We start from the raw sequence: 27,779 nt of genomic DNA on the forward strand, positions 1-27,779 counted from the left end.
CCAGGTCATATCCTTCATTCTCTAGCATCCAACTACTATTCCGTATCATATACCATGATCCTGCAGAAACTGAGCTGATCTCCTTGTATCTGCTTTGAACTAGCTTCAGTCCATTCTGAGTGGCAGCCAAAGTCATTTTTTCAAAACACAATTTGATCCTGTTTCACTCTGCTTAAAATCCCTCAATAGCTTCTCATTATATTTCAGATAAAGGCAGAATTGCTGTTGATTCTTCCTGAGCATGACTTGGCACCCACTGCCATCTGGCTTCCTCATGCCTGCTCCCCTTACTGCCTGTCTTATATTTAGATCTCAGAACCTCTAGGTCCCCTCCTGCTGCAGACTTTCCCATTAACTTCCTCTGTCTCATCCTTGCCGAGAGTCTTCCTTCCTTCCCTGATGAAGCCCAGTCTCCTTGGACACGGCTTTATGTAGTAGGTACTTTATAAAGCATTAGTCAATAAACATTAATTATGGATTAATAAACAGACATTATTTCTTTGTCTCAGATCACCTAACTTCCTTACAGAATAACTATATTTATTTAAAGTGCAGAGTTATAGCATAGTTTCTGGATATAATTATGCACAGATTGAAATTTAGAACTTCAGCATCTAAAGCATGAGACAGATTGCTTCCCTCTTAAGCAACTTATTTGTGTTTCACCTGCAACAATAACTGGAATTTGGTGCACCATACAGTGTACCTCTGTGTCTTCTTTACATATGATACCACAAAAGTAGCTGATTTTTCAAGTTTGACAGAATGGCTTTTGTCAGATATTTGCCTTCTTAGGTTGGTAAGAAAGGCCCCCATCTTGCTGCTCTCTAGAAACTCGTGTAATAGGACAAGCATACTCAAGACAACTTGGACTACATGCTGCTGTAAACCACAATGGAAAAACTGCAGCAAAGTATTCCCAGTAGAAATCTTGGAATTCCTTCAAGTATATTGAGATTTTGTTAGAAATTGAATTGCCAGAGTAATCCATCTTCCTTGTGAGAAAACATTCAGATAAAGAGCTGGGGCCTAGCAGCATTAACCATTAGAACATCCCTTAAATCAATAAGCTACAAATCTGGCCGCACATTCCTGCAGCGTCTGGTGGTACGTGAAAGTGGCTTCCGGCCGAAGCAGCATGAGTGATAGCACATCCTGAACCAGGCAAACTGCACGGCACTGCAGATTCCTAGGTTGTGGTGGCCTTACCTTGTTAAATTCTGCAAATACAATTATATTTTATTGATGCACATAAGAAAAGCCGTTTCCCTTTTGTTTTTCAGATTTTCCAAATGTGGTTATTGAAGGAGTACTCCATGGGATATTTTACCCTCATCTGCAGCCCAGGTAGAAATCCTACAAGGCTCAAAGAAGCTGAAGCAAGTTTTCAAAGTCATAGTCAAGGAAATCGATATCTACCAAATTAACCTAAACTCCATGGCATAACAGCTCTAGCTAGTGGTAAAATTCACAGTCCCAACTTAATTCAGGGCAGGGACGTTTCCATTAGAATGGTGCTTTTAAAAATAGAAACTGAACCAGGGTGGTGGTCAGGTTAAGGCTGAGTTTTAAGAAGTAGAATGTAACTGCCAACTTAGAAACCCACGAAAAGGAGGTCACAGTAGATTCCTGGGAGCAGAGTGTCGGCGAAATTATGCTCTGCTTCAGTCGCACCATTTACTAATTGAACATTGTATCCTGAATCATCCTGAGACGGGTCAGCTTGAGTGGATTTTTGTTCAGATCTCCTGACACACTAATCTCTTCACCCTGCAATTTTCTTGGCCTGTGATTGTACATTCTGAAGTGCTGGCACCAGAAGAGCATCACAGAAACACACTGTGCTGTGGGGAAGGAACCAAACTGGAAATTAAATTTATTGGCAGTGTTATGACATTTAAAAATCATGGCATCTTAATTTATATTACAGTGGAGTTGCATCGCATCCCAGAAGTTAACTTCTAACACCAGAGCATAAGATGAAATGGCATGTTAGACTATCCTTGAGAGCCCTTTAGAAAGGTACTGTATTAGAAGCCTGTACACCCACCACATCAAGTCTCTTCTCTAGCATTGGAAAATAAGAATGGTCATTTGAAGATCAAATTCCATTGATGGTGGTGGTTTGGGGACAATTGTGTATAAAAAGCACATTCTTCTAAACATTAGAATCACACTTAGCCCTATAGGATGCTTGCTGGGTAAGAGGCAGATGTGAAAAGATGATGACTGAAGAAAGAGCAGATGTACAGTACTGGTCCAGGTTCACTTGGGGGCGTGCATTCAAGTTAATGGCATTGTCACAGGGCTTCGTGTTATTTTCCCTATGGATTCCTCTTGGCTGGCCTCATGTATTCAGTTAGATGTGTCTCTGATGTAACTCCACTGGACATCGTACATTCATATTTTGAGTAGCTAAGGATAAAACCATATATGCTACCTGTATGTATGTGCCACAAATGGGCATTCATTGAACACTAATTAATAGCTAGCCTAGTCGTGGTTATTAGCTTTAATTAGTTTCTGTGTGGAAGAAAAATATATAAGATTGAAACTATTAACTACATCATGGTTTTTGATTAGGATCTAAATACACAAGTTTAAAGCCTACTGCAAACTTTTAAAAATGTTTTGTGTTAGATTATGTTATTACATGTTGGAAATAAGCAAAAACTAAGTAATCAAGTGTCATCAGTCAAAAATAACTGAATTGTCAAGTATTGGAGATATTTTTTAAATGTTTTTATGTTACTAGCTATTTTGAGTTAAATAAAAACAAAGAACAAGAGATATTTGAATTGATCTTCTGCTTCTAGCACTTTATTAGAAACAGATTATGTCTGTCTCTGCACATATGCACATGCACACAAACAAAACCTTATATTCACATAGGCATTTATTTCTAATCTGATAACATATTAAATTACCTCATCCATTGTTAAGCCAATAGGTACTCATTGATTATTTACCAAGATAATAAGAATTTTTCAAATACAGACCAAACATGTATAGTGATGCACTACTCAAGAAATCTTTTTTGAGAATTAAAATTTTTCTTAATGATGACATTTATTTTTATATTTAAATTTTTAGTATGAATTTTATTATGAGAGTCTTTGTAGGAACTAGAAATCATTGCGTGTCTTTCAAGCAAACAGGACTATATATAGGAAACTGAATGCCTGCAGAATCTTTTGGAAGGATGAGAGGTGTGGATTCCTGGTGGGTGTCCAGGAATGCCTTCCAGAAAGCCCAAGCAACCTCCAGCACCAACCTGCCGGAGAAGCTGTAACCTGTACCGTCAGCAGGAACTCAGGGAGTCAGGAGGCTACTGGGGAGCAACTGAGATGAAAAACAGCATTGGTGCTGCAACCCAGGGATCAGTAAGTCCAATTAGGAAGGACTTGTAATCACCGCACAGCACAGCAGCATTCAGGAGGCTGGGCACTGGGCACTGGAAGGAAGAGTCCAGCTGCAGTTGCTTTTCATCCCCTTGCTGGCCAGTGACCACAGTCCAGAAAAGCAGCATGAAGATGGTACTCACCATCTCCATATCCCACTTCATTTCTCATCGAAGGTACATCCTTATTCTCACTCCCAACTCCAGCAGAGTCTGGAAAGAGCTGGCAGCCTTTCAGACAACTCAGCTCAGGAAGGCATATTAAAAAGATGATTGAATATATTTCCATGGTTGAAATTTTAATGAAAAATATAAAGGATAGTTAAAAAAGAAATAATTCTCCCATTCCAGCTCTCATGTCTAAGTTCCCTCCCCCAGGCAACTACTATGCTTAAAAGTTTGAGGGATATTTCATCCAGATGCAAGCAAATGTGGTACATTTATATATGCTACCTCACCCTACTTTTACAAAAATGGCAGCATATAATATTTTCTACCTGTTTTCATCTAATATATCTTGACAGTTTTTCATGTCAGTACCTAAAGTGCTTCCCTCTTCTTTTTACAGTTGCATGGATCTGCTACAGTAGACATAACCAGTACCATATTAATGGATTTGTTTTAATTTTTTATTATAAAAAGTCATAAACTAACTTTGTGTATATATGCATAATTATACATATACACATGGATTAATAATTTTAAACAATTATAAAGTCAAACAACAAAAATTTTAAAAATTAGATTATCATATATAAATTTATATTTAATAATATTTATATTTTAATAACATTTCATAATATCTCACTCTTGAGCTTCATCAGACATGGCTGTTCCATGTCACTGTGCAGACTGCCTATGTTAAGAAGGATTCTGGCATGCTCCTTGGGATGGCTGCTATCAAAAAAGCAGAAAACAGCAAATGAGAAATTAAAGCCCTTTTACATTGTTGGTGGTAACATAAAATGGTTGCAGCCTTTATGAGATGCTATGACAATTCTTCAAAAAAATTTATTTTTGGTACTGGGAAGTGAACCCAGAGGCACTTTACCCCTGAGCCACATCGCCAGCACTTTTTTATTTTTTATTTTGAGACGGGGTCTCACTAAGTTGCTTAGGGCCTCACTTAATTGCTGAGGCTGACCTGGAACTTTCGATCCTCCCACCTCAGGGATCACAGGAGTGCACCACCCTGCCTGACTTCTTCAAAATATTAAACAGTTATCACACTCCAGTAATTCCACTTCTGGATATATGTCCCAAAGAAGTGAAAACAGAAATTAAAACAGATATTTGTGCGTCAGTGTTCACAGCAACATTATTCACAATAATCAAAAGTTGTAAAAAACTCAACTATCCTTCAATGCAAGAATGAATAGAGGAAGTAAATTCTGATTACATGCTACGTGGATGAAACTTAAAGACATACACTAAGTGAAATAAGCCATCACAGGACAACAAATACCATAGGGTTCCATTTACATGAGCTACTAGAGTAGTCAGAAAGTGGAATGGTAGTTGTGGGGCATGGAGGAAGAGAGAAATAGAGAATTCGTGTTTAACAGGTTTCAGATGGAGAAGATGACAGAGTTCTAGAGATGGATGGTGGCAATGGTTATATGAGAGTGTGAATTACTTATTACCACAGTACTGTACACTTAAAATGACAAATTTGGTCAAGTATGTCTTACCTCAATTAAAAAAAAAAAAAATGAAGTAGGGTTTTGGTTGAGTACAGGCTGTGTGAGTAAGGGCTCAGTAATGGATTAGTGTTTTCTGCCCTGGGTGCGGGAAGAGTCTTGGCACTCACACCAGTTGTTAATCCCATGTTCCTGGCAACTTCTAAGGCTCTAAAACAGCGGTTCTAAACTAGAATTGTGCATCAGAATCACTTTGGATTCTGAATCAATAAATCTGGACTGAGGCTTGTGCTTGGGTAGTTAGAAACACTGCTCAGTTGATTCTGACACACAGTTATGTTAGAAGCCACCATCTGAAGTAGATGGTTTATAATCTACCTTTTAGCATCTTCTTGAGTGATTTATGCCTTTTTCTTTTTCCTCCCCTCCTCTCCTCTCTCTCTCTCTCTCTCTCTCTCTCTCTCTTCCTCTTTTTGATGCAAGATCTTGCTGTGTTGTCCAGGTTGGTCACTAACTCAAGGCATTCTTCCCTACTCAGTCTCCTGAGTAACCGGCATTACAGGTATACCCCACTGTGTCTAACTCCTGAATGATTATTCACTTTTATAATTCCTTCAGTATCCATTACCAAAAAGAACACCTCTTCCACTCTTGGGATATTACATGTGGCCACAGGAAGGGACTCTGAAAAAAAAAAAAAAAAAAAAAACCATGAAGGCTGACAAATTTGAGGATTAGTTTCATTCAACATGCTATACACAATGGGAAAGTTATAGCTTCATTTATTCATTCAATGAAACACATTTGAGTTCCTTTACTGGATTAAGGCATTATGGTTGTCATATAAAGAATAGAGACATAATCCTAATTTTTTGTGGAATTTTCAGCCATTAACTAGGGAATGTCTTCCACTTTTTTCCGTTTTACTGAATTGGATATAAAATTCAGTTCAATCCAATCTGTCTCTTCTGCTTGGAAGTGATCATCATCATCATGGCTTTGGTTTGGTTTTCATCCTTGATGATAATTATAGATTTTTAATTCACCAACAGAAATCCAGGAAGATAGCAGCCACTAACTCCAATGTCTGCAACATTTGTTTTCTGTCCATGCAGATATATAGTGACTGCCTGGATTCTGAGGAAGGTGAAGCAGTGTTTTTGTATAAAATGGAGGAGGATAGGGTAACTGTGTTAAGTCATTGGAGTGTACATTATTCACTACATTTTGTGATCTAAGTGTGTGATTATAAATCTGACCTATGAAATGTGAACCATTTTTTGTCTTCATGTCTAACAGCAGTAATTGTTCCTAGGGATGATATTCTATGTCAGTTAGCTCCTCCTGTGTACTGAGCTTCTCCTGAAGTCAGATGTTGTTGAACTGGGGTTTTGCATATTTTATTCTATTAGGTTCTTTATGAAGTAGTTTTTAGTGTACCAATTTTATTAGAGAAGAAATCAAAGATCAGAGAGATTCATAGTAATAAAAAGGAGCTAGTATGATAGATCACTAACTTGGGTAAGATGCCTTGAGCTAAATCCTATTCACAGATTATGCCATTGAAATCTCACATTTTTGGTGACTTCCTCATGCTACAGTGAGAAAAACAAAGCTATAGCTTGATTAAAGCCATCAGTTAGTAAAGTGATCAGGATCTGAACCTTTGAACTATAAAGCTTGGGCTAATCCTCTCCCCAGTCATCTTCACATCAGAACTATAAGAGGTGTCTCCATTTATTTATGTGTGTTTAATCAGATGTGAATATTCATATCAGAAAGAACTTTTTTTATGACAATGGCTACTCACATTTCCACATTACATTATAAAATACCAGGTACTTCCCCATTTCCCTTGATTAAACCATGCTCTCTGCTAGCAGACTCCTCCTCCAGCCCTCTCTGCTCCCATTTTTTCTCTTACTACAGTCCATTCTTGACATGAAAGCCAGAATGATCCTTTTTAAATGACCATCAGACCTTGTCACTCTCTTGTTCACAATCTTCCAATAGCTCCCCATCCTGCTTGGAATAGAATTTAATGCCCTGCTGCCCCCTCCAAGTTCTCCTGCATGGCTTTTGGCAGTGCTGCTCTCACGGCAACAATGGCCTCTCAGTTCCCAGCTGTGCCAACCTTGGTTACTCCAGTATCTGTTCTTTTGTACAAATGAGGAACTGAGCTAATTCGGTGGTTATCTGCCCTGGAGTGGTGACACTTTGGGGCAGTGGTTTTGAAGTGCTGTCTCTGAACCGGTAGCATTAGCATCACCAGGTCACTTGCTAGAAACACAGATCTTTGTCACCCTGCCAGAATTACTGAATCAGACACAACTGAGAGTGGGGACCACAGATCTGACAAGCCCTCCAGGCAATTCTGATGTACTACAAACAATCCTAGCGCATTTCAGATTATTTTCATGTTGCTCATTTTTTAAAGTTTTAAGGTCTCTTTTAAAAGAAAAAATACATGTCAATACTTCTAAGAAGAAAAGACACAAATCAAAAAGGATGGCAGAATGGCTACTACAGAAGGCCTTAGCAACAGAAGTCTATCAGAAAGTAGAGGGAGAATCAGGATGACTGGACAGAACCAACAAGGTATTTTAAATGGGGTAAAAGATAAGCGATACCATACCCTTAGAAATGGTCATCTTTTTCATGAACTTCTGTACATGGTTATTGTGACTGTTTTTCCTCATCCACAGACAATAACATGATGTCTCTGTTTTTGCTCTAATTTTACATTTCTAGTTTTTAATTTCTAATTTAGAATCCTTGCCTTCTCTGGAACTTACAGAATAATGTGATATTGACTGATGAATACCCAGTTTGTGATTATGAAGTATGTCAGGTGTTATGAAGGAAAATTAAGACAGTTTACTAATCTGCAGGGAAGATACTAAATTTAGATGGGCAGGTTAGGAAACTTCTCCAAGGTAAGACCCTGAAATTAAGACCTTCAGGATGTTGGTGGAATTGACCGTGAAAGGCATGGGGGAAGGGAAAGGGTGGATGTCAGGAGGTTGTGAGCCCTGAGTCAGCAGAGAGTTTCAATTAAGGTCCTGAAAGAAAGCTGGTGAGTGTGGAGGACAGTGAGGGGCCCGGGTGGTAAGGTGGGCAGGGCCTGGGTCCCATGGGGCCTCCACAGAAGGTGACATTGGAGAGTTTGACTTGTAGCCTGGGTACCATGGGAAGCCACTGACAGGTGTTTCACATGAGGGACATGATCTACTTTCTAATATGCATTTATTTACTGGCATGAAAGTTTTTAAAACCTAAACGGTTAAGAAAAACCTGCAAACAGCTAACAGGCATCAGTAAACAATCTGTAATTTAGGATAGTGTATATTATGTATCACATTTGATCAGATTTATTTTTTAAAGATCATCCTGGCTGCTTGTGAAGAGTACACAGGTGCCGGGTGGGAAGCAGAGACTGAGTGGTGACCTTCTGGTGCAGGTGGCAGCAGTGGAGAGGATGTGGTGTGGATATTACAGGTGCCTTGTAGGGCTACTAATCAACCTGCTGATAGTCTCAGGTGTAGAAGCTAAAGGACAGGCAGGAAGAAGTCAGGAAGGGTTCTTGGCTAGAATATTTGGGTGGATCTGGTGCCATTCATTGATGGGTACTGAGAGTGGAAGGTTGGGAGCCCTGTCTTCGGGGAGCTCCAGAGTTGCTGAATACTTTCCTAGACCTTGTTCCCTCCTCCAGTTCAGATACTCTGCCTCTGCATCTGCAGATGCTTGCAAGCAAAACTAGAGCAACACTGACCCACCAGCAGAAGGAAATGAGCTTGGATTTTTCCCATTGTGGTGACAGATTTGTGCTGAATTGTGTCCAAATGTCTTCCCAGTTCACTAGGGTTAAGAACATGCTCTGAAGCCAGGAACAAAACAAAGCACAGAGATCAAACAAAATACTTCAGTCAAAGTGCATAATGCTATCTGAATTTACAAGTGGTAAACACCTTGATTGTACATGGTTTCCTCATGGAGTGCCAGGAGGGCACTGGATCACCAAGAAAATGAGGATTCAAATGTAAAGGTGGCCAGAGTGAACACCTAAGTCCACTACCTAAGAATCCAGGAGGAATGGTTTCTTATTACTTCTTGGATCGTATCTGACCTGCTCAGCTCATAACTGGGCCTCCACAAACTGCCACGACTGTGCTACCTTCACAACGGGGTGTCTGCCTCAGATGCCGCCACTCACAGGTCTGGCCTCTTACTGTTGGCCACTCCCCTCACTTTTGCCAGGCAACTTCTGGCATGCCCATCAAGCTTCAACTCAGAAAGCGAAGAGGAAGTTTATGCTTTTATAGAAAGATAACAATCTTTGAAAAACAGTAGAAACGGTTGAATGAGTAATGCCAAAGTTTATCAACCTTTATGGTCTTGAGAGATTATAAGCACTTCACAGTATAAATCTAGGCTTATTCTTTCTGGTCACTGATTCTAAACATACTTATTGGTTAAGTGTAAGACATGGTCTATGGATAGATTAGGAATAAAATCTACTCCTTGCCCTAAAGGAGCTTGCAGTCTGGGGGGCGGGTGGGAGATACCCAGAGAGGTATAAAACTCAGGGTATGGAACCTTTCAGTCAGGGCTTCCTGAGGGAGCCACACACAGCCCTGAAGAGTGACTTGCACAGGCAGGAGTCCACTTCCAGAGTTCCCAAGAGAGCTGTACTTTAAAGCAGATAGGTTAAATTAAGTTTTGGTTTCTCTGCTCCAGGCTGACCAGTCCTTACTCCTCTGCTCACGACAGTCTATTGCAGTATATACCTGCAGTCACCAAAAGCACACCCATCTTTCAAGACCAGGTGGAAGAAAAAGATTCAAATTTTCAAACAGTTGCCTACCCAGATAACAGGGATAATATTTACCAACTAGGACAGAAGGTGACCATAGTTATAGTGTCCAGGTTGCTCCGAGAAGGAAGTTCTTCACAATCTGTGGAAACATGACTCCTAACAAAACATTAAAAGTAGCTAATGGAAAGGGTTTGGGTGTATGGAGTCCTCCAAATCCTCCAAATTTGTGATTCCCTAATAATTCTGATTTAACTAGAGCTGGGGTAAAAGTTCCATTAATGAATTGTGAAATATATTTTGTTTTGTCTCTTAATTATTTGTACATAAACTATTTTTCTGGCACAATTCTTGTGAATAGTCACTCTAATTATGCATTTGAACCTACAGTTTTCCCACTATTTAAGCCTATCAGTAACATTAGTAAAATTTGGAGTAGGTTACATTATATCACACCTAAAACTTGCTCTTGGCCAAAATCTTAAGTCCATGGGATGAATTATAGACTTAAGTAAAAGCCATTATGTACTTAATGGCACCAAAATTTTCCATTACAATACTGTTTTACTCTTCCTTAATCTGAAAAAAAAGGGGGGTGGGGGCTGGAGGGGTCTTTGATTTTCCAAGTCTTTTAAGATCAAAGATTTCTTCAGCTGTCTGAATTATAAGAATGTTGAAAAACAAAAACCAAATCCTTTCCCTGCTATAAAATCCTTGCCATGTTTTTATCTTTTTGTAACTTAAAACGGCTGAACTGAGAAATGAGATTGCTGAATTTTGTTCAAAATCTAAAAATTCATCAGAAATGAAGTAATTGATCATTCCAAAAGGGTCATTCTAACTAATATGACTCATGAATAAATTTGTTAGATTCTTAGCGGATGATCCAGAAAACTGCTAAATAGCACTTGTAAGAGAACAAAATAGGTATGGCTAAGGAAGCCAAAATATTTTAAATTGTTTATTAGAATGATTCAAGACTAACTTGTTACAATCTGGGCTTGGTGATGGTGTCCACTGTAATTTTTCCTCTGATTACACACCCACCCCCAGCTACATATGTGACCTTTTCAGTAACATGACCAGCAAAATAGTTTATTTCTAAAGTTTTTGCCCCAACATTAGACTATAAAAATCAACAGTTCCTACTTTCATGATCATCAGTTTGATGATATTTCACTTTCTCTTAGTGGCGGTTGTGGGTGTCATTAGGTCATGGTCATTTGGCATAAGGCACAACATGAAAATTTGCCACCTGTGCACTTGTGGTCTCAGAATTTCAGCACTTCCAAAATGAACTGCTTGTTGTTTTGTCACTGGAGAGATGTCACTTATGCTCATACTAATCAAAACCTAGACAACAAATGTGGTGTACAGGGCATGTCCTTATGCCTGAGGGGTCACAGTAGCTTAGTGGCCTTCTGACATTGGAGATTTCGCATGTGTAAGAGGTTGTTTTCAATTCCTCCTATGCTACCTTTATTTTAAATAAAATGTTTTATTTTTCTTTTCATTCTTAAAATGAAATGTACCCTAGAGCAAAACCGGAAGATTGAAAAAAGTATAAAGTAAAAGCTGGGCATGGTGGTTGACGCCTATAATCCTAGAGACTTGGGAAGTTGAAGGGGAGGATCACAAATTCCAGACCAGCCTGGGCAAATTAGCAAGACCTGGTCTCAAAATAAAAATTAAAAAGAATTGAGATGTAGCTCAGTGATGGAACACCCTGGGTTCATTCCCCAGTGCCACGGAAAAAAAAGTATAAAGTAAAAAATAAAGAGTAAAAAGATCCTACCATTTGTGTTTACTTTATGAGAATTTACATTTTGTTGTATTTACCTTGTGAAAATGTATTATTTCTACTTTTCCTTTAAAACAACCATTTCATATACATTCTGTAAAGTCAGTCTTCATGCATAGTATTCCATTATGAGATGTATTCTTTATAACCATGTTGAGATTCAAGTTGCTTCCATAAATTCTACACTTCACATCCTTATATATAAAACTTTTTCAATATTGCTGTATTAGACAAAGACTTTAGGTTGCAAGTCAAAGGAAATCAATTTGCCCTGGCTTAAGCAAAAAAGGAGATGAATTGGCTTATATAGTGAAAAGTTAGGGGTGGATCAGCCTCAGACACAGCTAGACATGGAGGCTAAATGATGTCTTCAGGAATCCATCTTTTTGTCTTCTGGACCAGCTTCCTTCTTTGATGATTTCACTCTTATTTCTGCACCTTTACATCCTTTTGAGAAGCATAGCTGCTCTTATGTAATAATTCCAGCAGAAATCCCATGACTGAAGCTCATTAACCCAACTGAGGTCAAACACCCAGGCCTCAGCTGGTCACAGGGACCAGGGAGTGGGAATGTTCTGCTCCCTCTCCCACCAACCTAATTCTGCACAAGTGACCTCTTTACTGTTTCTTGGACCACCCTGGCTGACCTTCACCAAGGGCCACTGCTCTGACCCCTCTGTCTCCATGCTTCTCACAGCATGGAGCATGCTTCTCATGCTTCTCCTGGCTTGCTTCTCCCTCAACCCTTAGTCCCCACTCAGAGGCCTGCCCACCCACCCTTCACTCTCTCTTGTCTCTCCTTTTTCTTCTCAGACTCATTATTACCCAGTGTTGTAATATACACATGTGAAGTGTTTGATTTGTGTGCTTCTCGGGAAGCACAAGAGCTGACGCTGTGGCTCTGTCTTGAGCTTAAGAAATATTTATCAAGTGAATTAATTTCAGAACTTTGCCAGGCCATGTGTGCACCTATCTGTAGGTCAGTCTATCCTCAGGATAAGAAATAGTTGAGGGAATTGGTGTGATTCCCCAAAGGAAAAAATAATTGGGCAGCCATCGCTGGAACAAGGAGTCAGAATACTAAAACAATGGTGTCCATTACAGCTCAGATCACTTTCTAAGGCAAATCCCAGGAGTGGGAACACAAAGGATATGAATGTTTGGGTTTTCTGATAAGTTGCTTCCACTAGAGCCCCCTATAAAAATTCTCCTTGTAACAGACAAAATAATGCAGATCACATCACATCCCTTCCCAATTAGAAACTGACAGCTCCCGTTGTACCTTGCCCTGGTGTTCTGGCCCCAGCTGGCCAGGCTCAGCACTTATTCTGACATTAGCCCTCACCCTCCCTTCACATGCCAGGCCTCAATATACCAGCTTTCTTTCTTTTCTGCCTTGGAATCCACTCATTCTCACCTCAGAACTCTTGCATTTTTCTGATGCTTCTGCCTGGAAGGTCCTTCTCTGAGATCTGGCTTGGCCGCCTCCCACTCTTCCTTCAGGCATGAGCACAGGCCCTCCTTGGCCTCTCCAACCTTTTCCCCACCCAACCTCTCCACAAACACCCTGTGTGTTTTCTTCATAGCTTTCACTGCCCTTTTTTATTTTTGTTTACCCTCCATCTTTCCCACTAGAGTGTCAGCTCCATGAAGCCCTTTTCTCCTGTCTATTTTGGGTGTCTCCAAGACTCAAACTGGAACCTGGTATATTAAAGACCTTCAATAAATATTTGTTGGGAAAAAAAAATCAAATTAATCTCTGAGTGTTGTAGTGATTTATATTCCTCGGTAGCAGCAAGAATGCCCATTTTCATCTCTTGTTGACGCAATTTTCTTAGAATATAGCTTGAGAGATGGATTCCTTTAGCTTCCTGCTGCACGTGTGCTGGAGGAGAGGTGCTAGCACAGTTTTCTTCCATCTGAACAGAGCCTGGCACTTGATGCAGCCAGGATGTCACAAGGCCCCAGGAGGATTGTACTTTCCCATCTAGTTTAAATACAGCCCTAATCTTAACTCCCACTATGTAGGTGATCAAAAGATTCCTTTTAATTACAACTGGACTCAGGGGAACTTACTAAATAAAAATTAGTGAATAATCAGTTTATGTATTTGGAATGTGGATGGGCATAATTTCTGTACTTCTCATCCTAAATTATCCAGTTTCTTTAGTATTCTGATTTATAGAACTCTCTCTAATGTGTTCTTTGTTACTATTAGAGTGCATGTGGTTTTGTACATTTATTGTTTCGAAGAACTTTAAAAAGAAATCTTTCAAAAAGAGCTCATGCATATAAAAAGTATTTTATATAGAGAACACAAAAGCACCTTTTATCAGGCAAAAATCCCTAAGACATATATCCGATTATACTAATCAAGTTTCCCTTTATCTGAAAAGAATTATTTGAATACAGAAAAATAAACTTCATATCTTCATCTTTTTCAAATATATCTTCAGTTTCACCTAACATAGAGAGAACAATGAATTTAACAAAAACAAACAAATGACTGTGTTCTTAAAAATAAATAGCCAATACAAAGTTTTCTAATTTAAAAACAGCACCATGGAAGGAAGAGGATGTCTCTTTTCAGTTCAAAGTTCCTGAATAGGTGATTTACCCCAGGTTCATTCAAACTAAACTTGGAGTGAGTTGATTGTTAAATCTTCCCTGTGCTCTGGAATGGGAATTAAAAGAAAGTAAAAAGCAAAGCAAAACAGAAACTGAAGAATTAGAGGCAGATGGGCAGACAGATGTGTGCACACACATACTGTACACTCACATAGATGCATGCACACACATACTGTACACACACATAGATGCGTGCACACACATACTGTACACACACATAGATGCGTGCACACACATACTGTACACACACATAGATGCGTACACACACATACTGTACTCTCACACACACACAACCCTGCCAGGTGTGCTGCTTGTTTTCTGCCAGTTGTGTCACCAGTCTGCAACCTCAACCACGAAGGGCATTTTCACATCTATCTTGCCACTGTTGACGATGGTGCAGTTGGTGAGAGGACGGTCGTGCTCATCGGTTGCCTGGAGCTCTATGGAGTGCACCACGCTCTGGAGAGAGAATCAGACAGGCAGCTCTGGCATCTGTAATCAGTGTAATCCAAAGCCCCAGCGGGAAAGTAAGCTGTATCACTAGAAAAACCATGCACACTAAGTGTGAAGAACTCAGAAGGTTCAGAAAATTATTTTATGTATGTGTATATATCTCTCACAGAATAAAATTCACCCACTACTTTGTCAGAGAACATATTAGTCTATATCCTTACTTCTTTCTTAATAAGCGTTTTATATTCTCCAAAAAAAAAAAAACCATACTTTTTGCAGATACCTAGCTCTAATAAAAAGTATTTGTATTCACCTGCTACAATCCAATATACAGGTTAACGTGGAGTTTGAATCAGTTTCAGCTCTACCCTATACTAGATTTAGGCATAATAAAATGGGCTAGGAAGCAGTTTTAAAAGTGGATCTACTTCTGAGTTTGGCCCCTTTTAAAGGTAACCAAAGTGATTAATCTTGAGTCTGATACTAATATAACCCATTCGGTCCCACAGTGGTGTAAAGACCCTTTTCTCTGCCCTAGAAGGCCTCAAAAGCACATGTACTACATGTACTATTTATGTTTCCCATTGAAAGTAGGGAGATGGCACAGACCACCCGCCCCCCCCCAAAAAAAAGCAGGCTTTTGACGGGTTTTCCAAACACAGTGAATATTCATCTTGATTCCTGCACTTCAGTTTCGTAGAATAAGCAGGTAGAAGAAGGGAAAACCTACAGTGATGAAACTGGTTCATTTGTTTGGATGAGGGAGGCAAAGTGACTCACATGAAAATGAAACATAATGGAACATGGAAGAGGGCATGGGAGTCAAGGGTGTCCAGGGTGGGGTTGGGCAGACTTCACTATGGCCAGTTTACAAGTTGAGAAAGGTACTCTAGGCAGCTGCTGAGGAGACATGGTGAGCGAGAAAGCATGAGAATTTTAAGAATCAGGCTAAGGGGTATGAATTGGATCCTTTGCTGTTCTTTGAGAATAACAACATAGATTTGAATTCTCTTAATGACTTTGTTGCTGTACTGTGTGTCTGTGAGTGTGACTTGATATCTGGACTGAACCACACGGGTTCAGGGCTTTTAAATATTTTAACTGTAAGAAACACTTAACATAGAATTTACCATCTTATTCGTTTTTTAAGTGCATAGTTCAGTAGTGTTTAAGTTTATTCACACTGTTATGCAACTGGTCTCCAGAACTTTATTGATCTTGTAAAAGTGAAACTCCATTCCAATTAAATACCTTTCCCTAAGCCCCTGGCAACCACCATTCCACTGCCTGTCTCTATAGATTTGACTTCTTTAGGTGCCTCATGTAAGTAGATTCACAGAGTAATTGTCTTTTTGTGACAAGCTTATTTCACCTAGGACAAGGTCCTTAAGTTTTATCCATGAGATGGCATGCATCAGAATGTCTTTGTAATACTGAATAATATTCCCTTTTATGTACATATGGGGCCCTGGTTTTATTTTGTCATATTATAATGGGCTTTTCATTTATAGCCAGAAGCAAAATAAATTAAGTACTTAGCTTCTCCATGTCAAGTCTTCAGCTTCTATTCTAATGTCCCTAACAATTAAAATGTCATGCCATATATAATTTATTCACCTTTGAAGAGGCCAGTCAGCATATCATAATGGATCTCTAACAACACATTTAAGATTAAAATGAGTCACTGAAGGTACTCTCACAAATATAAAACTTTGAAAGAGAAAAAAGTAATATATCAAGTTACCATCCCATCGAGGACTTTTCCAAAAACCACATGTTTGCCATCCAGCCAGGTGGGCTTGGTCAAGGTGATAAAGAACTGGGAGCCATTGGTGTTAGGCCCAGCATTGGCCATGCTGACCCACCCAATGCCATAGTGCTTCAGCCTGAAGTTCTCATCAGGAAATGTCTCACCATAAATGCTAAAACCTGAGTTGAGACAAAAGAAAAGGGAGGAGAATGAACAGATGTCAACGAAAAGTAAATTCTTCAAAGGAAACAAAAGGCTTTAGTGTAATCACTTTATAGAGCCCTACAGGAGGTGAGAATGGGGAATAGATGGTCAAAGCTATGGAGAAGTGAAGGCGAGGATAAAATTCACTCTTTAAGGAAGCAGGACCCCAGGGACTGAAACAAACAAGCAAAAGTGCCTTTGATATGGCATAGAATGGCAAGTTCCCTCTAGCCTCAAACCAAGGCCAAATCTGACCCATACAGGTCAATGACTTCACTCCAAAGGAGAAGGAACAGAAGGGCCGGGTGGTATCCCACAACCAAATGGAAAGGTGGGTGAGCCATCCTAGGGGCTCTATCTCCATCCTGTATTGAGGTGACTTGTTCCAGGTCACTCCTACCTTGGCACCCAACCAGTGTGCACCCAGCACTGAGTGTACCCCCTCAGCTTATTCCCACACTGGGTTGGTATTCTCAGTCCCTTTCTACACTGGGAAACAGAGGCATAAAACTTGAAAACAGCAGAGCAGAATTAGATCATCTGACTTTCTGACTCTAAAGCTGGTTCTTTTTTCTTGCCTCAGCACCAAGGTAGTAACAGCTTGTATGGTAGCCATTAAGCACAATGCTTTCAGGACACATGAGAGTGACAACAATTGGGGTCACCTGAAGGACCAGCAGGAGGCATGTGATCTGGAGTTATAGCAAAGCAGCAGGTACAGTAGAAGCCCTTTCTCACAACAACGATGTGGACCATAACAACACCTGGGGGGTCTCTGTGCCCTCCCATTACTGCACTACTTATCCAGTGGTTACCAACCTCAAAATCCTGGCTTGGTTAAAAGGACCAGAAGTGGATATCAAATTTAAGCAATTTGTAGCTGGTTGAGCAGGGACATGTGGGTGACCCTAGCTGGAGATCTCTGACCAGAGGGGTCTAGGCTAAATTTAAATGGTTCAAAATTTCCTCTGTCTGAATCTCAGAGAATTTTAACCCCAGACCCACGCGCACTGGGGAGAGAAAGTAGAGAGGGAATAAAAACAGAAAGAAAAAAAAAAAAAGCAAAGTAAAGCACAGACACTCTTCCTGTTGGACCGTATGGTGGGATGGTGGATGCTGGTACCAAGGGGGCAGGTACTACAGCTGCAGGGTTTTCCGCTGAGATCTGGCACCTCAGCAGCTAGGGTTGCTTCCACAAGCATTCTCAGCAAACCCTGTAACCTGGAGGAAACTAAACAAGCTTCTCTGCTCCATTCTACATCCTCAGATCCTACAGCAGTTTTGCAAGAACTAAAAGTAATCTTCACAAAGTGCCTGGCAAATCAAAGCATTTAATGGCAACTATTTTTGTTATAAAGAAATAATCCATTGCAATAAACATAAATAGAAATAGTGACTGAAAGTGGCCCTTCTTTAAAAAGTTAGCAACTAATATCCACCCTAACCAGTATTTGCTGAGCTTTAAATCTTAGATTTTGTGTAGTTACACATGTAATAGATGTTGGGGGCGGGGTGCGAAAACTTCTTCCTACATTTCTTTTTTTTTTTTTTTTTTGTGGGCTGGGAACTGAACTCAGGGGCTCTCGACCACTGAGCCACATCTTCAGCCCTATATTGTATTTTATTTAGAGACAGGGTCTCACTGAGTTAGTGCCTGTCTTTTGCTGAGGCTAGTTTTGAGTACTCAATCCTCCTGCTTCAGTCTCTGGAGCCACTGGGATTATAGGTGTGCACCATGGCACCCAGCCTATCCCTACATTTCAGAAGGAAAATAGTCCATGGAGCAGAGTAGCTGTGACCCTCAATGAGAAACAATAAGCTTAAGGAGATCTGAAACTCAACAATGTTAAGTATTTGTCCTTTATTTTAGTTCAGCTTTGTTCATAAGAATCAGGTTATAATTTTGATGACTCAGCTATGACTTTTTTTATTATTAAGAAAGCTGACAATAAAAGGAAACACTTTTGAAAGATGTGGCAAAAGTCATCATGATCCTGCCACCTAAACTTCAGTCCTGTCCTTCTAGCAAGATGCCCCAGCCTCTACCCCCACCACTCTGTGGCTAGCTGCCATCCCAGGGCATAACAGCTTTATATTTTACCATTTCCTTCCTATGGCACACACTGCTTTATATTGCTATGTAGCAGCATTTTCAATAACTGCAAGATATTCTGCCAAATGAATATATCTGCACTGTGCAAAGACAATAAACACCAGAACAATCCCGTTTAGAATTAGGAAGATTCACTTATATATACCCACTAAGATTCTGGTAAATGAGGTCCCCAGAAACTCTATTTTCCTGAAAGAACTTGAGCTGTCTTTACAGTTTTGTTTCTTAAATGGGAGATTTGGCTATCTTGGGTTCACATACTGCCTAACTCTTAGGTTTCATCCTGGGAAGTGGGAAAGGAGAAAGGCAAAAGACGACATTACCACCAGTGCCGTCCCCCGCAGTGAAGTCTCCCCCTTGAATCATGAAATCCTTGATGACGCGATGAAAGATGCTTCCTTTATAGCCATATCCTTTCTAAAGAGAGTATTTCAGTTGAAAACACAAGTAGGAAAAAAAAAATCCATATTGAAAGATGAACCTCAAACCCAGTGTTTATTTGCAAATGATAAAGTGAGAAAATTAAAACATCTATAAAACTTGACTAGGTCCCAGGAATGATTTTTCTTTTTTTTCTTTCTTACTGGAGATTGAACCTAGGGGTGTTCTACCACTGAGTGACATTCCCAACCCTTTGGAAAAAAAATTTTTTTTAAATTTTGAGACAGATTTTGTGAAGTAGCCCAGGCTGGCCTGCAACTAGGTGATCCTCCAGCCTCAGCCTCCCAAGTAGCCAGGAATACAGGTGTGTGCCACCACACCCAGTGAGAGCAATGATTTACTGAGAGAAACTTATCACTGTCTCACCAAAACAACAAATACATGAACTATGGAAACAGTATTGATGTGAATAAGTAAAAAGGAGTCACATGCATTTTCACGTGTTTTCTCTCAATTTCTAGAAGCCTACAGGTGCTGAGTGCCTGAATAAAAAAGATTTTATAGGAAAATAAAGCCAAATATGATTAAATGTCATAGATTCATCTGACATTAATTTAATACTTATTCTCCTGGAAGGCATTTTATATTTTACTTAAAACAAATAAAATCCACTTTTTGTGCACAGTTGTAGGAAATAAAATAGAGACAGACCTCTCCTGTTGCCAGAGTGACAAAATTTTCCACTGTCCTGGGTACAACTTTTCCAAAGAGGCCAATCACAATTCTGCCCACATCTTTGTCTCCAATCCTTACATCAAAGAAGACCTGTGTATAATGGAAACAGAATAGAAGATTATAGCATGGAAAAGACAGAAATACAAGTGAAATCAAAATGAAAATCTGAGGAAAGCCTTCCCAACAGTATTTTATAAAGGAGTCATGAAGAGGATGCCAGTGAAAGGTGCTCTAAAAATTCCTGTGTGGATATGGTTCACTTGCAATATTCATTCAACAAACATTTAAAGAACACCCACTATGGGCCAAGCACCATAGCAGGTACTGATGTTAAAGTCAATTCTACAAATACTGCAAGAATCAGCCAAATCAAATCTTCAAGAATTCTACTCCCTACTCATGCCCCAGACAAACACTGCTGCTACCTCCTGTTCCTCAGCTTTGGGATGAAGATTAGAGTGGAACATGTTGTTCTTTTGAAAGAGTGCTCTCTAATCTTGTCAGGGGAAAAAATGATGAGAGAAAGAGGCTAGCCATCCAGATTTATTTTTTTGTCACTTCAAATACTGCCAAACTCCCAATGAGTTCCCAGTAGATGTCTGTTATCAAGGGGCCCGCAAAAGATGATTAAAACATACAGCAGTCCTTCAAAAGGCCTGCCACTCAAGTCCAAGCACAGTAAGCACCAGGTCTCCACCTCATCCAAAAGACAGCAAGCACTACACTCCAGAACTGACAAAGTCATTTACCCCGTAAACTCAGACACTGGATTCAGTTGTCATGCTCCCAAAGTCACCCAAGTAGGATTTGTTCTTTCTCTGTCACAGCTTCAAACAAAACACATCCAGAAGTGCAGGTTAAGTCTTAAAAGTTCTTTTAGACTTTTTTTTTTAATTGGTCTGAAACAAAATTATACAGTTTGCTTCCCAAATCACTGAGAGAGAGGCTTGAAAAGGCCATGGAGTCAAAGGGCATTCTATTAGCTAGTTGAGATTATATGAACCAATTTACTGTTTGAATGGTTAAAAAAAGACATTCAAGAGATGGCTTTAAAAAATATAAGAAGGGTTGTCAAAGAAAAAAGATGTCTTGCAGTTTAGAAAAATCAGTAAGTAAAGACTGTCAAGCTTTATTTTAAGACAAGGGCTTCTGCCAATACATCAGCACGTCTGTCATGGGGTGATGTGATATTTAGTGTTCCATGTGGCATTTTACAATCTTTACATGACTGAAGCAGCAAAAGTTTTATTATTATTTATATAGAAAAGCTTACAGAAAGACCCTGCCCTCAAGGCGAGGCAACACAGAAGGGTCGCCTCTGCAATCAGTGGGCTGGGGAAGCCTGGTCAGTGCAGGGCTGGTGGCAGAGAGAAACAGTTTCTCCCAAGAATTTCCAAGCTGAGGAGTAACTGCAATGTGGACAATAATGAAGCAGTCCCTGGGAAGAGAATCAAGGATGTAATCTTAAAGAAATATCCTCAAAGACACCCGAAAGGCCTTCCAGACTTGCAAAATAAAGGAGAAATTACTCCTCTGAATATTTAGCAAAGCAAAAACTAAATAAAATCTGGGAGAGCAGTCTGAGAATATGGAGAAAAAGTGACTGTCCCAGCATAATGCTCCAATAACAATCCTATTTTTACATACGGTCTCGCTCACTGTTGATGATTCTTCCCCCAAATTACAGGGTCCTTCAACGTCATGAAGGAGTACAAGAAACTGTAGCAGTTCTCCCAACTCGAACAGAAGTGAGTGTCAAATCTCATTTAGTTGACAAGTATTTGTTAAAGATCTATGTGAAAGGCAATGTGAAGTTACAAAGTGTACGAGAGAACACCTGTCCTAAAGTAGTTTAAAAGAACAAGATAAGTACAAGGCAGCATGTGACAGATGCCCCAGGAATGCTGTATACTGAGGCCTGGAGGGATGTTAAGGGTTGGGAGAGGGCATCCTGGGAAGCAGGCCCAGCAGAGGGGAGGGTGGGCTCACTGATATTTGTTGGAACCAAAGCACCAAAGCAGGAAATGTGTTTGGTTTGCAGAAAAGTAATGCAGCCCTGTGACCACAGCTGGCAGGGAGGGGGACAAGGGCCCTGGGAAAGAGTTGCCCAGTAGTTCCAGAAGACAGAGAAAAGATACTAGACTCAGAGGTTCAAGTTTTGTAAGACAACAGAATGGAAAGAATTGGGCCTAGCTGGGCACAGTGGTCCATGCGTGTAATCCCAGCAGCTTGGGAGGCTGAAACAGGAGGATTGTGAGTTCAAAGCCAGCTTCAGCAACTTAGCAAGGCCCTAAAGCAACTCAGTGAGACCCTGTCTCTAAATAAAATACAAAAAAGCACTGGGGATAAGACTCAGTGGTTAAGTGTCCCTGAATTTGATCCCTCGTACTAAAAAGAAAAAGAAAAAGAAAGAAAATAAGTATGGGACCCAAATAAGGCATTGGAAATAGTACTCACATGGAGGAGAAAGAGCACCTGGAAGCACAGGGGTGGTGCCTGAGAGAATGGAAGGATGGGGGACACTTTAAATAAAGGGGAGAAATGGAGGTGGGAGGAAAAAGGGAAAGGGAAGGAAACACAGAAGTGGTGTCTCTGTGTGCTTTATCTACATTCTCTTATATGAAGAATCCTCCCTACAACCTGGGAAGCGAGGACCATTATCACTAATTTACAAATGAGGAAAGTGGGGGTGAGGGAGGTTAAGTGATTTACCAAGGTTGAGTGTTAGAGCCAGAATTTCAACCCAAGCTACCTCTAGTTGAGCTGTGACTTATCACTAGTCCAGCTCTTAGAGGCAAGGCAAGGGAACCCTAAATGGGTACAAAGTGTTTTTAGCTCCCCTGATCCCAGTATAATGTCAGCACGAGCAAACAGTCAAGAAATGTTCAATGCCAAGTGAAATGAAACGGGGGTGCACACCCCAAGACAGGAGGTGAGGTGGCTGCCAGACAAGCTCATCTCTAATTTTACTGAGTGCCCTTGGGAACAAGGCCCAGTGCTGGACAGGGTAAGTTACAAAGTTTTTACCCTCTTGGAGTCTAAAGTTGAATAGAAGAAAAAACATGCACATAAATGCTATGATCTAATAGGAAACTGGCTTTTATAAGACAAATCAGATAAAGTCCTGGGAAGGGTTGGTGGTTACCTGTGGGGATCAGTGTGGGGTTCCTGAAAAGTTGGACATTATGCTGCACTCTGTGGGTGGGCAACTCAGTCACTTTTTCCCCTCAAGGCCATCCTTGAAAGTCATTTGAAAATTCGGGGGCATTGGAACCTGGAGGAAGTAGTGAAGCAGAGAAGAGGGACTAACACAGGCTGATCCAAACCCCTAACCCTAATCCTAACCCTAATCCAAGATTTCCACCCTAATCCAAGCCACTATCTGGACTCTAGCATGGAGTCCTGAGTGACTCCCAGTTTACTCTCCACTGACTGACCACAGGGATTTCTTAAAAACAAACATGAAATGTCATTCCCAAGTATAAAACCCTTCAGTAATTCTACACTTAAAATAAGACCTCAAATTGTAAGAATAAGTACCTCAATGCCCATACTCCTACTTACTTCTGTTAAGAGGCTGAAATGATCTTGCTGATAGGCACCCTCCCCCACCTCATATCAGGTCACTCTGCTCTCAACCCTGCCCCAAAGCCACACAGTACTCTGAACACACTCTGAACATCCTCTGAACACACTGATGGCTGTCTTGTCTGGAGACCTTCGCACCTGTCCTTTGCCACCTAAGCCTATTCCAAGCTGGTTTTTCTCATCCATCAGATATTTTTTTTTCTTTTTTTCCCCTTTTCTATTGGTACATTATAGTTATACATAATGGTAGTGTTTGTTGCTACATATTCGTACATGCACACAATGAAACAATATTTTTTGGCTAATATCATTCCCCAGTACTTCCCTTTCCCCTCCTCTCCTGTCTTCCCCTGGTCCCTTTCCTCTACTGATCTCCCTTCCAATTTCATGAGATCCCCACCTTCTTTTCCTTTTTTCTCTTAGTTTCCACATATGAAAGAAAACACATGACCCTTGACCTCCATCAGGTGTTATCAAATGTCACCCAATCCATATTCGGTTCACTTCCTTCAACATTTCATAGTTGTATAAATTTTATGTTTATGGTTTTGGACAACCAAAAGACAGAAATAGTACCTGCAGACTGAAAGAACCCCTTTCAGCTGTGGGGCCCGCCACAGATCAGTTCCCGAAGCTAGCTATGGGGCTGCGAATAGAATAGGTGCTTCTCAGAGCAACTATGCCAGAAAACATGGCCTGGGCTTTCAGCTCTCTTCCCCTCCATCAGATGTTGAGTTGAACCTTCCTCTCCCACACCCGTGGTCCTCCCTGTTCCTTGGATGGGGTTTGCCTTGGAGGATTTAAGGATTCAAAGGTATCATTTTCACTGGCTACCCCCGACTGCTTGTTAAGACCACTTTAATCTGCCCATACCGCCCTCCAGATTCCAAGACACGACTGCCGGTGGGTCTTCTATAAGTGGTGATCACGGGCACCGCAACATTCCCTCCCTGTCTCCCTGCACCTTCCCATTATCTTCTAACTTGGGTGAAACGGGCTGAAAATAAAACTACAGCGGCGTTAAGTATTCTAAGTACCAAACTGTGAGGACGCGATTCCAGGCAGATTCCCCAAACGCCCCCAACAGAGCTGAAAAGGTCGGCCCAACACAACAGGTGCCACTTTTGCCGTGCCTAGCATCATCTTAAACCCAGCGCCAGTCGAAGTTTAAAAGTGCACCTCTCCCTCCCTGGGGAGGATGACAGTTGCTAAGTGGAGGGACCGGGAGGGGAACAGGGGAGGAGGGAAAGGAGGGAGAGGAGGAGGGCGCCCGTTTTAGCAAGGCATCCAACGCCAGCCTGGAGTTGGGCTCTTCCAGACCCAGTGACGCGCGTGGCGAGCGGCCGGGCTGCGGGCTCCGAGCTGGGAGCGCGTCTCTTCCGCCCGCCCCCTCCCCCCGCATTCTTCCTGCTTTGTTCCAAAGTCCAGGCCACGCCGAAGGAAGTACTGGGCTGTCTCCTTCTAGCAGAGCGAGGCTTCCGACTCCGGAAGCCTCCCAACGCCAGCGCTGGTAACAGCAGACCATCGACCCCAGAGATTGAGTACAAACAGTGGGCGACAAGGGCAGACTGGCCTGGTCCCAGAGTCCCGTGTATCCCCGAGGAGGGCCGCTCCTCCCACGCGAGCAGGCCCCTACCACTTAGCCGCACGACCACCTCCAGTGCCCCCGCGCCCTGGAAGCCCCCTCCTCGCCGGCCGGGACACAAGAGTCCCAGTACCGAAAGCATCACCATTCCCTGGCCCACAGGAGGGGAAGTGGCTGCCCGCCGCTCGGTCACCTTGGCCGTCACCGAAGGGCCTCGCTTGCGGTTGCCCGAGGACCCCGAAGAAGACACGAGCGCGCCGAGCCCCAGGCAAAGCACAAGCGGTAGCAGCAGCCGGGGACCCGGGCCCATGGCGAGCGTGGAAGTGGCAGTGATGGCACAGGCGACCTCAGGCTCCAGGACAGTTGGCGGGACTCCCGATTGGCTGCGCCTGCGCGCTCCCGGTTGGAGCGGGGGTTGAGGGGGAGGTTGCAGTCTGGGCAGGGCGGGGACCTGGGGCGCGCTCCTCCCAAGTTCATTGCCGCGACCAGAATTTGGGACTCCGAAGAACGCGCGCGGGGTGCGTAGCACCTGGGGAGGCGCGGGTCCTCAGCATTCCGCGCTGCAAGCTCTGCCAGGGGAACCTACGAGCTGCAGGTTTAGCGCCCCGCCATCTCCGCGAACTTGACCCAGTCGCGTGTTAAACCCAGGCGGAAAGTCGAGGACGCTCAGTTCTTTGGGTCTTCTTCGCAACTTGAGCGTGGTGGCGCAGGAAACTGCGCTCTGATCCTCGTGGGTGATGCAGCCTCCGAGTTCTGTATTCTCAGAATCGTTCAGCCCTAGACTCCTCTCAACACTGGGGGTTTCTGGAAGAGTGGAGCTCTGTTTCACATGAATAGCTTCTTATTGAAATGATCACGTTTGGAGAAAATTGAAAATTGCTGGATTCACAAGTCCTTTTACCCGGGAAAAACGTCCAACTAGGTTGAAGTATCTTATTGGGGGGATGATTCTGTGATCTTATCTACACTGTTTACAGAGCAGGCCTAGAAGCAGGGCCAAGTAAAATTCTTCACTGTGAAAACAAAGTGGCCAAAAGGACTCTTAGGTATATCTGTAGTATGACATTTTTACAAAATTATGTTTAGGAAGTTTATTGAATACCATAGAGAAATTCCCATTGTATTTTTAAACGTAAAACTCAGGTTGCAAAACCACATAGGAATTCTGATTTCAGCTGTGTAAATAAATACATACAAGCGTTTTAAAAATTAAATGACACACCAAAACATTTGCAGTAGCTATGGTGATAAAATTATGACTTTTTGCTTTCTTTGTAATTTTATGATTTCTCAGATGGTCTACAGTGGAGCACATAAGTATTTTGTAACCTGTAAAAGAATATTTTAAACCTCATTGCTTTTTGAATTACATGTTCAAAAACCCTTTTTGATTTTAGAGTAACAGATCCAAAATTAAGTAAAAAAATTAATAGTGTCCTCTGGATTTTTTAGGGGCTGGTGCCCTGACTTTCAAGTCAACATTTTCCCTGGATAAGCAGATGGGATTCCTAAGAGTATATCTTAGGATATTTATTATAGATAAAAGGAGTAACCACTGCTTTTTAGGGATGGGTAAAACACGTTGGAACTATTTTTATGATTCAGCCCAGTGAGGACCTGATGACTTTCCTCCTCACCTCCACCCACAGTGAAGAAAGAATCCTCCCTGTGCAGTAAGCTAAGGGTATCTCTCAGAGCACTTATCCTACTGGGTGATTGTATATATTTATCTGAGCTACTCATCACTGTAATTGCTTCTGTCCATCTCTACTATCAGAGGCAAGCACCACCAGAGCAGGGATCATGCCTGTTTTTATTTCTTTTGATGACTCTGACTTACTGCAATGTCTGGTATATGGTGATAAATATTGATAAGCTAACTACTATCTAACTACTTTTTATACCACCACCCCACTATCCAAAGGCTCAGAAATGAAATATTCACCAGCTCTCTAGAAACTCCTCTTCCTCTGCTTCCCATTCACTAATACTGTTTTCTTCCCAACTTAACTTCAATTACGACTTCTAGCTTTTCTTTCAACTTTGTAAGAATGAAAACTTCTAGTTTATTTTTTGTTGTTTGTTTTTGCTTAAATTTTTGTGACATTTATCCTCGCTTTTGTGTTGTGGCTATTTGGTGCATACACAAGGTGGAGGCAAATTCACTTTTCCCCCTGTGGGTGCCCACTTGTCCTCAAACAACTTATTGAAGAGTTTCTCCTTTATTCACTGCCCCATAGTTCTGCTTCTGCCCTAGAGCAACTGTTCAGATACATATAGGTCTGTTTGTGGGCACTCAGTTCTGTCCCATTGGCCTTTTTGTCTATTTTTGTGCCAATACTACATTGTCATAATTAGAATAGCTTCATAATAAATCCTCATAATCAGTGATACAAATCCTCTCAGCTTTGGTCAATAAATTATTGGTTACCTTTGACCCTTTCCATGACCATGTAAATTTGAGAATCAGCTCGTCAGTTTCCACATACGGGGATTTTGATTGGGATTGCATTGCATCTATAGATCATCTTAGTAGAACCTAGCAAATTTACACTATTGAGTCCTTGAATTCATGAACATTTTATGTCTTTCTTAATTTCTATCAATAATGTTTTCTAGCTTTCTGCCAGTGTCTTATTCCTATTTTATTAGATTGATTTCCAAGTGTTGTTTTTTTTATGCTATCGT

General features: G+C 41.3%; 2 protein-coding genes across 7 annotated transcripts in view; one reads left to right on the forward strand and one right to left on the reverse strand.

The window, feature by feature from the left end:
* The window catches only part of SNX24 (sorting nexin 24), a 163,256-nt gene extending 160,466 nt beyond the window's left edge, over positions 1-2,790 (forward strand). For all 4 annotated transcript variants that reach the window (XM_079145691.1, XM_079145684.1, XM_079145688.1 and 1 more), the window contains one exon: positions 1,284-2,790. In XM_079145691.1, the coding sequence (XP_079001817.1) occupies positions 1,284-1,351 (68 nt within the window). In that variant the 3' untranslated portion in view covers positions 1,352-2,790. The remainder of the gene's footprint in view (positions 1-1,283) is intronic.
* Positions 150-27,244, reverse strand: PPIC (peptidylprolyl isomerase C). 3 transcript variants are annotated; one of them, XM_079145694.1, is made up of 6 exons: positions 25,285-27,244; positions 19,895-20,008; positions 19,126-19,219; positions 16,480-16,664; positions 14,566-14,741; positions 150-4,294 (listed from the first exon to the last, which is right to left on the reverse strand). In XM_079145694.1, the coding sequence occupies exons 1-5, from the start codon at positions 25,399-25,401 to the stop codon at positions 14,613-14,615; spliced, it is 639 nt and encodes a 212-aa protein (XP_079001820.1). In that variant the 5' UTR covers positions 25,402-27,244; the 3' UTR covers positions 150-4,294; positions 14,566-14,612. The 3 variants fall into 3 exon arrangements, with proteins under 3 accessions (XP_079001820.1, XP_079001819.1, XP_079001818.1); XM_079145693.1 differs by having other exon boundaries at positions 150-4,297; XM_079145692.1 differs by lacking the exon at positions 150-4,294 and having other exon boundaries at positions 13,940-14,741; positions 25,285-27,243.
* Between the last annotated feature and the right edge of the window lie 535 nt (positions 27,245-27,779).

The sequence above is a fragment of the Sciurus vulgaris genome, assembly GCF_902686455.1.
Source record: "Sciurus vulgaris genome assembly, chromosome: 6".
NCBI classification, from domain to species: domain Eukaryota; kingdom Metazoa; phylum Chordata; class Mammalia; order Rodentia; family Sciuridae; genus Sciurus; species Sciurus vulgaris.

Bases quoted from the DNA above. Each gene is read 5' to 3' on its own strand.
- PPIC (XM_079145694.1), bottom strand. From the start codon at position 25,401: ATGGGCCCGGGTCCCCGGCTGCTGCTACCGCTTGTGCTTTGCCTGGGG. The intron at 20,009-25,284 runs GTGACCGAGCGG...CATTATACACAG, and splicing joins GCCCTTCGGTGACGGCCAAG to GTCTTCTTTGATGTAAGGAT. The intron at 14,742-16,479 runs GTAACTTGATAT...TTCTCTCTCCAG, and splicing joins GAAAAGTCCTCGATGGGATG to AGCGTGGTGCACTCCATAGA.